The sequence below is a fragment of the Colletotrichum orchidophilum genome (assembly GCF_001831195.1).
Source record: "Colletotrichum orchidophilum strain IMI 309357 chromosome Unknown Scaffold_212.1, whole genome shotgun sequence".
Classification (NCBI taxonomy): domain Eukaryota; kingdom Fungi; phylum Ascomycota; class Sordariomycetes; order Glomerellales; family Glomerellaceae; genus Colletotrichum; species Colletotrichum orchidophilum.
Genome location: NW_019173168.1, coordinates 26271 through 39068, shown reverse-complemented (window position 1 = coordinate 39068; position 12798 = coordinate 26271). Strand labels below are relative to the sequence as shown.

At 52.1% G+C, this 12798-nt stretch overlaps 3 protein-coding genes across 3 annotated transcripts; 1 reads left to right on the top strand and 2 right to left on the bottom strand.

Moving 5' to 3' along the window:
* Positions 1–5348: 5348 nt before the first annotated feature.
* Positions 5349–7691, top strand: CORC01_13767 (uncharacterized protein; the record flags this gene model as incomplete). Its single annotated transcript, XM_022625383.1, has 2 exons — positions 5349–6472; positions 6527–7691. The coding sequence occupies 2 exons, from the start codon at positions 5349–5351 to the stop codon at positions 7689–7691; spliced, it is 2289 nt and encodes a 762-aa protein (XP_022468108.1).
* Positions 7692–8174: 483 nt separating this feature from the next.
* CORC01_13766 (uncharacterized protein) lies at positions 8175–9233 on the bottom strand (the record flags this gene model as incomplete). The annotated part of the gene is made up of 1 exon (XM_022625382.1): positions 8175–9233. The coding sequence occupies one exon, from the start codon at positions 9231–9233 to the stop codon at positions 8175–8177; it is 1059 nt and encodes a 352-aa protein (XP_022468107.1).
* Positions 9234–10990: 1757 nt separating this feature from the next.
* Positions 10991–11425, bottom strand: CORC01_13765 (uncharacterized protein; the record flags this gene model as incomplete). Its single annotated transcript, XM_022625381.1, has 2 exons — positions 10991–11245; positions 11321–11425. The coding sequence occupies 2 exons, from the start codon at positions 11423–11425 to the stop codon at positions 10991–10993; spliced, it is 360 nt and encodes a 119-aa protein (XP_022468106.1).
* Positions 11426–12798: the final 1373 nt, after the last annotated feature.

The window sequence follows — 12798 nt, the reverse complement described above, 5'->3', positions numbered from 1 at the left end:
CGTAAACAGTATGAGGGGGGAAGAAATATATTGCCAGTCCGTACTTGGAACACACCTGGTTACGACTACTGCAAGCATCACTCAACATCGTACTAGACTCTGCCTCTGCAAAGCGGGAGAAATCAATGAGGCTTCCCTCCAGCCATGGCGCTGGCCCTGGGAGAAAATACAGCTTAAGCAGCATGTAGTCTACCTGAGCCACCGCAATCCTGCCAGCATCGAGTCGACTGCCGTCGGAGCGAACCACATTCATTGGGATGTCCGGCCATGTGGAGTAGAAATGAGGCTGCAAATGCACAAGAGAGAGGAACAACAGGCAGCCAACGAAATCTGGCCGCATCAGGCAACCCCTGGATCAACAACGCGAGGCACTTGCAGCTATCGCTAGCAGGGGGTGGGTGGAGGGGGATGACTGGATGAAAATGGGGCTGCTCATCGAGTGATCAGAGCCACTCGGCCGCACATATCTCTCGACGTGCAGTAGCTGCGAACACCCATAACCATACAAAACAGGTCACAGCAACCCTTTTCTTACTCGCCTCGATCCACGGAGGAATGCAAGTGCAGACGCCTAGTCTGCGGGTGCCAATCGCGGCCATTTTCGTATTGGCCGCTTTCTTCTATAGCAGGCTGGCTGAAGAGGCATCACCATCCTCTGACTCTGTGTGGTAACTGCGGGCATAGGACAAGATGCCATGTTCATTGGGAGGTTGCACCAAGAAAACGAGAGTAGTACGGAGGGAGAAATGACCTGGTCATATCCGAAGCTGCATCCATCCGTCTAGGCAGCGGGATACTATCGAAGGTCTTGACCACGGCTGGAATACATCCGACGAGAGATGCCACGCAGGAGACTGATGAGCTCCGAGTGGTCGCAGCGGGCGGGCAAGTGGCCATTTAGATAGTCCGGGGTGGGCTCCGAGAGACGGATGATGGGATGATGCACTCGTATGCGAGTGCCAGGCGCGATGAGACGTAGACTTCTACTTACCGCATGCTGCAGTGTTTTGCGATTCTGATGCTGCCTCTGCCTCTGCCTCTGCCAGGTTGCCTTACCGACTGGTCGCAAGAACTGCACACCGAAAGTCCCCGCGAGATGTGACAGGCTCAGCCGAGGAGGGCGACTAAGTGAGCAAAGCGGCGTTTGAATAGGTCAAGCGTCTGAAGTGCTCGCTGGTCATAGAGCCCGCAAGTCTGGATAGCTCGACTTGCTGACTGTCTAGAGCCGCCAACTTGTACAAGCACACGTTGCCGCAAACAGTAAAAGAGCATTGCGAGCGGGGATTTACCCTTGGTCGATGCAGAAGAGGAGGGCGGAGGAGACGAGCAGGGTTGGAAGAAATCCATCGATTCGGATGGGTTGCCGTTGCGAATGAAAGTTGGCGGACGAGGGTGCGATACATCCGGCTCAGAATTGCATCCGCCATTCGCTTACTACGGGCACAGCACTAGGCATTTTGAACCTTGCCAGTGCCCCAAGACGCAAGACCGTATCGGTTTGTAATTGAAGAGAGGTGAATTGAAAAAGAACGGACCAACCGGGTCATGGATTTCAAGGGTGTCGTACAAGTCGGGGGCTCTCTATTAGAAAGATTAGAAAGGAAGCGTATCCACCAGAACCAGAGTAAATGGCGGCGCAGACTGGCGGTTCGCGGTCGAGATTGACAAAGACGACAGCGTGCCAACAGTACGACTGAGACGGTGGGCTCCGGAACGCTGTGAGAGGAGGGGGGTTTGGTGTCTAGGCTCTGCCGTCGACAAAGATATTGCAGCTTGAGAATGCCTGTCTTGTAGTTTCCCAGCGGCAGCGGGCAGAAGAAATACGAGTCAGTATTGAGGAGTATTCGTACTGGGGCAGGCAATGCCCGGTACAGATTAGCAAGCTGAGGTTGTTGACACGGATATGCCTGGCAGACGCTGAGATCAACCCAACAGACCGACCAGGTTGAGCAAGGTTCTGAGAGGAAGAAACAAGCTAGGAGATGTGCTGCCCAGAGACGAAAGCAGTCGAAGAAACAGCCATCGGCGACCGAAGCTTAGCGAGGCGGGAAGCTTTGTGTCTTGAGTCCTGTTTGTCCAGACGCAAGTGGTTTGACCGGTTGCCTGTATCACCGTTAGCGGAACCTTATTCCAGCTAACGTGCCTGGGACTCGAGAGAAATAGATATAGCGGCAGACAGAGACAGCCCATCCTACCTGTCATCCATGCACTGCTTCGAGGGTACCTGAAGAACCGTGGGAACCTACCGGCCAACTGGAATCATTTGCTCCTACCCGATGAAGAGGCAGAGAGAGGGATCATGGCAGGCCGGGTTTTGGCGAGGAAGGCTGAATGGAAGAGCAAGTGAATTCCCTGCCTTATACTCACGACAGACGGCGGTACACCCATGTTGAACAAAGAAACATGTAAATCAGCTCATGCTTTGGTTAGTAGTCATCGAGGAGCCCAATACCTATTAGTGTGTTGGCAGGAACACCATGTCTGGCGACCGCGTCTGAGTGTGGCAGAGACAACCATGGGAACAGGTTCCAGACACGGCACGTTCCCGACCTTCTCAGCCAAGGTAACCTGGAAGGCTTGCAGGGGTCTCGGGGATGGGGCACCACGGCGAACTGCGCTGCACCCCATTCGCCTCTACCACAGTAGATAATTCCGTTCTGGGCTTCGGTGCCAGCACGCCTGGGCTTTTTTCACTTCCATTGATGGAGACCGCTTGGCTCGCAGCGCTCGAGCCGACTGGTATGACGCTAGTCTCGTTTCGAATCTAGCGCCAAGCTCTTGCGCCGGCAGCCAAACTGAGATCTACTAACGTCCCTGTTTGTCCTTGGCTGCTGTCTTGAGTTGGCCCAAGGTAAGGTACCTAGGAGAACACGCCACAGCGACCACCCTGGGAATGGGCGGCACTTGAGGCGGGAACCCACTGTTTGCCAAACGTCTGAAACCCTGCTCTGCGACAGCATCGCTCCCAGTTTACTCCGAAGACCTTACTTGGTCTTGTCCGTCCATCTGATTCTGAGGCATCGTTTGGTGTCGCTGACAGGACCGGCATTCGATGACACAGAATCATCTTGTTTACCCAGCCATTATAAGAGCAACTTGCCGGTTTTGAAATCGGGATCCCCATGGCGCTTTTGGCCATTCTCTCTGGGAGTCTCGGGCAGAGGACAACTCTTCACGAGAGGGGGTGGTCGGTGGATGGCCGAGCCCTCAACGACATGATTCTACGTGGAGAAAGTCAAACGCTGCCTCGGCCATTAAGCAAGAGGTGATGGCAGAACTTTGGTCTGTTCGCAGTGTCCCGGGTATATAGATAGGCTCGTGATATGTACGCGATTGCGCTGGGCAGAGGGCAGAGGGCAGAGGATAGAGGGAGTCGCATTGTTTCTTGAATTCACTCTGGGCCACAGTAGTCGGCCGTGGCTCTGCGGATAAGGTGTGGCCGATCCTGGCCCGCCTGTGTTATATACGGTGTTGTGCTGGGGCTTGGGCTTGGGCGTGGGCAAGACTGAAGAAAGAACAGTGGCGGAGAGCATTCGAATCTGCAGATGGAACGAAATGATACCTTGCTCAAGTGAGTGCCGTGGTGCCTTTCTATACTACATAGGTACACGTAGTAGGGGGCTATAGTCTCTACAATACTACAATCCTAAGGGCAACATCAACTACCTTCCTTGCCGGTAATACTGTGGAGTGTGGAGTGTGGTAAACGACCGTCTCTGTTTGGGTGGAGCCGTGCATCTTGAGAGGACCTGGACTCGGTCGATTCGACTTGTTTTTTTTTTTTTTTTTTTTTTTTTAGCGTTTGTTCACTCCAGACGCCAATGCTGCACTGCACCTCTTCTTCACCTGTCTCACACACCAACGAACTCCTGCACCCGCACCTGCACCTGCACCTGCACCTGCACCTCCACCTGCACCTCCACCTCCAGGGAGCGCCGGGCGAGGACTGTCCGGTCCTACATTTGTGCTGCCGCTGCGAAACCCACCCTCTCCGTCTACTGTCCCTCTATCCGTACAGAGTATTGAATCTATTCCAGGTTCACCTCTGCAGTCTGTCTGTGCATTGCTTACTACCAGTGGACTCTCCGTATCTGCCGTTGAAGAATAGAGAGACCGTCTAGCAAAGTTCAAAGAGGGCAGCTAGACTATCACTAGATGGACAGGCCAGAGAGTCATTGTCCGCCGCCTCTCTTTTTCTTCTATTCTGACTGTCTGCAGCTTGCTGACGTCGGGCCAGAAAACACACGTTCCTCGTCTTAGTCTGTCGGAAGAGTGTACTTGTTCCAGCTGCTGCGACACACAGACGAAGCCTGTACCACTCGTCTCTAGGCGTTAGCAATGAATGTCTGTGACAGTAATTGTCCTTGATGGATTCCGCCCGGTCCCCCGGCCCAGTGCTCCCAAAGACGGCACGGTTTCCCCTTCCTGTCCCTCCATGTCACTCATTTGCACGCGCTCTCTGCCTGGTGCCCACGCCTTCCACGCTATCCTCCTTCTTCCTCGAATCTCTCCCGTGTCCCCCTGGCTGGTCGACATTCGGGGAACAACCTCCCCCCCCCCCCCCCCCCCCCCCCCCCCCCCCCCCCCCCCCCCCCGCCCCCCCCCCCCCCGGCCCCATGGGGGACCACCCCCCCCCCCCCCCCCCCTCCCAGAGTACACACTGGTTGCGCCGTAATGTGCCTTGAGGCAAAGTACTTAGTACCTTGGCTTGTACTCCGTACCCCACCGTGATGGGCACCCCAGTCGTTTCCTGGTTCCAGCAGGAAAGTCTCCAGCGGGTTGGCTTCTCTCGCTTCTGAATATGGCCCCCTGGGTATCCTGCCTCCGCAGCCGGTAGACAAGGGAAAAAGAGGACCCCCATCACCCCTCCAATGAGAAGCCTGGACGCTTCGTGTCGGACCCCAAACCCAAACTGTTCCTGAATCGTCCAACCTTGTCTGGTATTACCCTCCCGCACCCGCACTCTCCTTCTCACTCCCTCTTTCGCCTTGTCCTACGCCTACTCCTCCTTCTCCTCCACGACCCAACGACGCCCTGCCTCTCTTTTCCACACCACCGGTCTAATCTGTCCACTCATCACCAAAAACGCTACAACTTCGTCACCACAATCTTGCCGACCCGCTCAAGCGATTTTGTTTTTCGACTACTCTTGTCGACGACTGGTTCGGAGCGGCATAATCGGCAGAGTGTTAACGACGCAGGCAACCGCGGGTTGAGGCCGGGACTGGATCTGGATTTGGGCCTACGGGGTCAGCGGCGGACGCCCATGTTGTGAAATTGTACCACCACACTCTCAACAGCCGCAGCTTGTCGTCGACATCGAAACCCGACCATCGAACAAAGTCACCATGAATCCATTTCACGACAAGGCAGGCAACGAACGGAGGGCTTCCCTCAGGATGTCAGCGAGGGCCTCTTTGACGGTAGACGATGATGACTACGATTTAGCAGCCATGGGCATCTCGGATGGTTTCCGCCCAGCGAACATCTCCGCTTCCCATCAACCCATCAACTCGACCACAAACCTTTCGACTGGCTCGGCGTTTGTGTCACGAGATTCTCCCGTGCCCCAGCGCGTCACACCTCCTCGGCCGTCCAGCATCTCGAAGCCCCCTCGCTCCCACGACCCGCTAGCACTCCGTCATGATGGTTCAACGTCTCAATCCAACGGCGTTCCAATCTCCCGCGTGTCCAGCACCTCGACCGATTCGCCAATAATCAGATCCGAGAGTCCCTACGAGGGACCGTCTGGCCCGTCCCACCCGTACCAAATGTACCCGCAACGCACCAACAGTGTCGCAACGTCAAACACCGCTCGCATGTCAGAAAGATCATATGCGGGCCCTCGCGGACCGACTCATCCATACACTCTCTACACACAAAACACTGTGACCGCTGACACAAACAATGGCGAAAATATACCCGTGGGATTTGCTGGCCGCTCAGATGGCTATCATCGTCGGATTGGACCAGATGGGGAGGAAATTGCCGACCTTATTGGACCACTGGGCCATACCGAAGAGCTACCACCCTATACTAGATATCCCGAGCAGGCCTATACAAGGAAACAACCCGGTGAACAACAACAATCATCGACACCACCGCTGCAGACTCAACAGCAGCAACAACGGGAACCAGAGCAGCAACAATCTCCGGTCCAACAACCTGTCGTCACGGTCATGACTGCCACGGTTTCCCCCATCCCTGGCGCTGGCGGCATTGGTCTCGCGACGCGCAATCCCGAGTTCGAGTCACGAGAGGATTTACGTCTAGTATCACCATCACGAACGTCTTCTCGGACATTGAATGACGAGACTGCCAGCCAACATGAGATCAACACTGCCGCCGAGTCTTATGCCGAGAAGGGCGAAAACGCCTCTGATCGCAAATGGCAAAAGAGGGCGAAGAAGAAAATGTTTGGTGTCATTCCTTATTGGGCTATCTGCTTGTTGGCACTTGGGCTGGTGTTGATGTGAGTTGAACAAATTGCCCTTGTCTTTGGTGCGACGTAACTGACAATATCCAGGGGAATCATTCTTGGTGCCGTTATCGGAACATTCTTCGCCAATCACAAGAGGCCACCCGGCAAGCATCAGGATGACGAGCCTATACCTGTGATCATCCCGACCGCCACGGTCGACGTGAAACCCCTCGCCACTCTCCCGCCGGACCTTCCACCGATGGAAATCGGTACATTTGGTTTGCCGCCTCTCATTGCAAGCCAGGCGCCTAGTACTTGTTTCAACGATACCACACAAGCACAAGCCTGGACCTGCAACATTCCTTTTACCAGCTATGTGATGGGCGTTTCCAGAATTGCCAACGAACTACCTATATCCGATTATACCTTAAAACTTACTACATTCAATGACAGCGATCACGACGAAAACTCCCGGATCAACATGTTCTCATGGGGTACTCAACCACCACTGATTATAGACCCCCTGAAGATGCGGCTTGTCAATGACACTTCTGAACAAGGACGTGGTGCTGCATGGTTCGCTCAGATGACCTACAATAAGACCGTGGTCGTGCCCGAAGATAGGTTCCCTGGCGTCACTACCACCCCCAAGAAACAGCAGCCGCAATCTAAAAGGGGCGGGTCATGGGATGGACCACCGCCTGGTATGTCGGAGTTCAGTAGGAAAGGGGTCAAAGGAGCCCAGGCCGGCGACCGGCCTTGGATTTGCACCTGGCCTGGAACCCTTCTCGAAGTCTTCGTCTACCCTGCCCAGAACAACAGCTATCAGAGGAAACCCGCGTCCACAACATCCCGGCCTCCGGCAGAGGCAACGTTCCCTCCTTCGACACCGACGCAGTTCCTAGTCCGTGAACTGCAAACCCAGGCTCCCCAATCAAGTTCAATTCCGCCTGATAGACCACGCCGTGCTCCGCCACCCCCGTACCCTCAGGTCATCAAATTCGAAGAGCGACGTGTTTCCCTCGACCAAACGAAAAATGCATTTTGCCGACAGGTTGAAGTGTGCGAAGACGGCCAGAACACTGTGCCCGTCTTGAACGATGAGGGCCAGCCGATCGAGGTCATGATCATGGAAAATCGGCAAACGGTGGCAATAGCAGACTCGAGCAAACGCTGGATACATGAAGACAGCCTCTTGGTATCTCCTAGGGACCGACCATCAAGGACGAGTCAACTGAGCGACTGTGGGTGCATTTGGTGGTTCACTTAACACCTATCCACCACCACCGACGAAACCCCATCACAAAACAACCATGATCTACTGTACGGTTTAATGTACCACACACCATTTTGGCATCCACAGTCCGTGTTTCTGATTTTTCTTTTTTTCCGGGGGGGGGCGGCGTCAATTAAGGTATGGACGAGCATCTATGGGCGTCAAGTACCAGGGCGCAATAAGGCAGGCGATTGTACATATATTTGGCAAATACCTATGGACGGACCAAGAGGTCCCCGAAAAGTCACTTGAAGGACGACGAATGGTTTACAGCCTAGCTTTGTTGATCCCTCTCATAGTAGGCTCACACTTATTCAAAGAATTCTTATTTATGGTGCAAGTCCTCTCTAGTAAGTAGTTGTAGTTTATGGAGAGCGTTTGATTTAGAAGATCGAGTATCAGACATGGACAAACTTTCTTTGCCACTGGCCTTCTTTCTCATGACGCGTGCTATCGGGTATCATTCAGTCATTGTTTTCAATGGTCACTATTCATGTCTGCCGCCAACCCATCCAAAAAATTCTCGGCCATCTTCTTGGCCCTCCTCGCCTCTACCTCTTTCCTCCGCTGCTCAATCTCCTTTCGCCTCGACTCCTTCTTCTCCTCCCTCTCCTTCCTTGCCGCCTCCGTCCGCAGCCTCTCCTCCTCGAGCCCCTGAAACTCTTTTTGCCTCGTCCCCTCGTCCTTGCTGAACTTGTAAAAGCCCGTACCCTTGGTGCGAATCTCGCTATCGGCATCGTAGTGCCTCGCATCAGGCGGCGTGGCGCTGCGATCTCGTTTCCTCGCCAGCTCCGCCATCTTGTCCGGGTCTTCCGGGTTGAAGGCCATGGTCTGAATGGCGTCGCCGTACAGCAGCTTCGCGGGGGCCGCGGGACGGGCGGACATGCGTTCGAGCTCCTCGGCGCCGAGAAGGCCGCGCCGGCGCTGGCGTTCGAGGCGTTCCTTGTCCGCTTTGGTGCCGTGGCGGAGACGACCGAACTCGTCTTCGTACTCTATCATCTCGTTGTCCTCGTTGGCCCCGTCATCGAAATCGTTGTCCTCCTCGGAGCTGCTGGAGCTCGCATCGCCGACGTCTTTCTTGTTGTCCTTGGCCGCTTCGGATTCGGCCCATTTCCGGTCAAAGTCTATTAGGGGCGCTGCCTCGTTCTCCTTGGGGACGTAGTCCCCCCGCTTCATGGCAGCGTAGAGGCGTGCTTTCTCTTCCATCTTGCGTCGCGCGGGAGCGAGATTTGACGTTTCTTCTTCTGTACCGAGCGGGTCTTTCAGGTTCAACTTGTTGCTGGCTGTTGCGTCTGCAGGCCTCTTATTATACCCGCTGCCGGCGTCGCCATCTCCTCGTTTGGACGTTGCGGCTCCTCCAAAGAGGCCTTCTCGTATCTTGGAGGGTCGAGGCCGGGCTGGCGCTGAGGTTGTTGTGGCAGGCGTTGACATGAGTGAGGTGAGCTGGGCAGTGAAGTCAAGCGAGCTGCCAAGAGTCATGCTGCTTTTGCGCTTCTTGGGCGGTGGTTGGCCGTAGAGGTTGGGATCCTGCGGCATCTTGATATGCTATGGGGAGGCCACAGGTTGGATCGAGTATCTGGAGGAACACTTGCTGCTCAGAAATAGCTGGTCGGGATGGTAATGTCGAATACGTGAACAAAAGTGATGGAAGTGGGGGGACCCCGGATTGATGCGCGCGGTTGGCGCATGCTATAGAAATCCTACCTACGCATGGGAGCCTTATCGTTATCGGGGAGGCAGGTGCTGTACCAATCGTGGGTACTTAGGCGGGAGGGGGTGCGCTGGACCGAGGTCGCTTAATAATAGAGGTTTAATATGTTTTAATTAAATAATAATACCCTTCATGGCAACTATCTACTTACATGATATAGTGTCGATATTAATTTAATAAATAACACGTTTTTTTAAAGCTTATTATATTGATAAAGTAGGTTCTTCTCTGATTAAAAGTATTAATTTAAAAAAATATATAAAATTAAAAAACGCATTTTGTTATATTTACTTAAATTAAAGAAGTTTTTTCTCATACTCATATCAGCTATTAATTTAATAAAGAGCCAGACCGCTAATAGAGAGATTCTTTAAAGACATACCCCTTTCAAGTGGCAGCTGAACAAATGTCACGGTTAGAAACGTAGTGCCTAACCCACTAAGCCAAAAGGTGGCGCCCCCGGCTAGATTTTATCTACTGTACGTGTGTGAGGCCTTGGGTACGCTTGCGCGTCCACTCATGGGTACGTACCGACGTGGTCACGTACTGAAATGTGACAACAAAGCTTCATCTAGCGCACCCCACTCTCGGGGCAAGTAAGATGAGTACAGTACCTAAAATAAGGACGGAATCCACGACGTTAGTTCAAAAGTCTAATTACAGTGATAAGTATTGTCATACTAAAATTATAAAAAAAAAATTAAAATTTAAATTATATATAGTAGAACGAATCGTGACTGTTTAGCCATGTGCACCCCACAAAATGCGGGCCCAACACTTTTCAGTGCGGCTATTAGACGCTATATAGAGAGAACTCAATATCACCTGCTATGTCACCTGCTATATCAAGTGAGCCGGATCTTAAATATATATAAATTATAAATTTTAATTATTTAATAAATATGTTTATAAATTAAATTAATTAATAAAAAGCAGATTCTATTATTTAAAAAACTAATATTAATTATGTATAAAATTTAACATAAAAAAGTAGATCATATTAGGGGGTGGTTAGGGGTGGTCAGCCGTAGCTACTTTTGAAACGGCGTTGTCAGGTACTGAGGTTCCCGGTACGTTGCCCTCTCCACCTTCTATTCCTTGAATAATAAGCCATGAAACCGCCAGAAGGTTGACAGCTTTTTTCAGGAATACTTCTACTCCCAACTAAGTTATCCACTTGTACCTTCACAAATAGGCTATCAGAAGATTCATTCATGACAACTCCAAGGGTCCAGTCAAGGGTAGCTTCCCTATTGGTAATTCCGCTGTCCCTGTCGCATCATAATCATCAGGTAAGGTACCCAAGACAACGCTGCAAGCCCATCAATGGAGGAACCTCAGCAAAACGAGTGAATGAAGGAGAGGAAGGGAGGGCCGAAGAAAAGAACCTCCCCTTCGTTCATCAAAACCGCGCGGAAGTGGACTCCATGACAAAGTAAACAAGGAGGATGGTGCATCAAGAGAGGGACGCGTTCCGCAGCGCATTGCGCACCACAACCTACATACCCGTCGAGCTGTTCTAGTCTCTGGACAAAACCCTGCCTTCAAAGCACAGCCCCTTCACCACAACCTCGCGATCGCTCTACCCGGATTCGCTCAGATTCTGTAAGCGTCTCCGCGCTGAACCTGCCCCTGTCGGAGTGATAGCCGTCGTCCCACCCGCCGGTTCCAGTGGTGGTGCCTTTTGCTGGGGCGACAGGTGCCTCGGCTCTGGTGGAGACGCCTGATTTTGATTGTGATTCCATGGACGGCTCCAACATATTCTGTAGATGTAGATGACGATGTCTACGCCAATCAAGAGAAGGATGGGGCCGAAGAATGCAAAGCCCAGCACGATCTAGTGAGAAGGCGTCAGCGAGCCGGCAGCTCGGAGGGATGAGGAGGGGGCAATGGGTGTCTCGATGGTACTCACAAAAGCGCCCGAGATGTATCTGACAATGGTAGGGTAGTCGGAATGTAGCAACGAGTAGGTCATCATGGTGTCGTACCACGACACTGTCTGCGCGGGGGTATTCATGAGGTGATTGTGGGAGCAACGGCGACGGCCGCTGGCGAGTCGGATTGGAAGTGGCTGAGGATGAATGGCGATGATAGGAGAATGACGAGAGCAATTGAGTGCGGCGGGATGGGATGTTGTCGGATTCTAATGGCAGGCTGGCGCAGTGGGCTGTAGAGCCAGGTCGCGCGTTCGACGACGGAAATACGTCCGACGGCAGGCTGTTAGAGTGGTATGACGAAATGTGCAGGAACAATAGAGCCTATTGCTTGGAGTTTTGGCCACTTTGCGCCAAGGGGAAAATCGGGAGGGGGAGTCCTACGTTATTAAATATTCCCTCCCAGCCATGTCTTGGGCGGGCCAGTCGCGAGGCAGTCATGTGCTGGGTAGTGAGGTGGATAATCAGGCAAAGGGAGGCACTGATATAGATGATCATAAGGATTCGCGAAGACAGCATTGGGCGGCCGACGTCTCCGTCACGTTCTACGGTTTAGTCCGGAAAGAACGAGCGGCTACAGTAACTACAGCGACTCTCGTCCTCGCTTTACAAGTGACGAGGCATTTTGGTAATCTTCAGATAGCCCACCATTCGAAAGAGATCATAGCTGCCGGAGCTCTATCTTTCCCTCCATGTCTCCTTTTCTAACTTTTCTCCCCCCTCTCTCTCCTTCCCAGGGCAGGTTGTGTATTCATCAACACACAATGCCAGGTTGGCAAGGGCACAAATGATAGCTGCATCCTCGGCCCCTCGTCCGCGTAAAAAAGGCACCCAGCGGCGTGCGGCAGATCACCCGCAAAAAGAGACGTTCCTTAATTAGTGTAAGGTACCTGGCTAACCCAGAGGCATCGACAAACCGTGCGAGTACTGCGGGCCTTCAGCCGTTAAAGGTATGACTTATCACCTAGATGGGCCGTGACATGTCATTCGGAACTTACTTGTAATATGGGTTCAGTAGTCATCTATTGATGTGGATGAAGCAGGAGAAGATCCATCCTCCAAGAGGGATCTCTCCAGTGCCCTTATATGGGCCTATCTAACAAAAGGCTGCTGCCTCCAGCAGCCTACGTACCTGAACCTTCTAGAAGGGACAGGTGTCTTGGGGCACCTCCTTTCAACTCTCCCCTTAACACAAGATTCCTATATTTTATAATCTTTTTAGTCCTAAGTAGCGTTATAAATAACATAAATATTTTTATTTTTAATAGCTTTTTTTTTTTTTTATTTACGTCTTTTATTTTTATAAACTTAATAAGCTTTTTAAATTTTTAAATAGCGAACGGCTTAGTAAGTATATTAATAAGGTTATATTTCGTATTAACTCGGATAATATCGATATTTTTAATTTTAATAACTTTTTTATATATAAAATAATATTAAATATCGATATACTTAG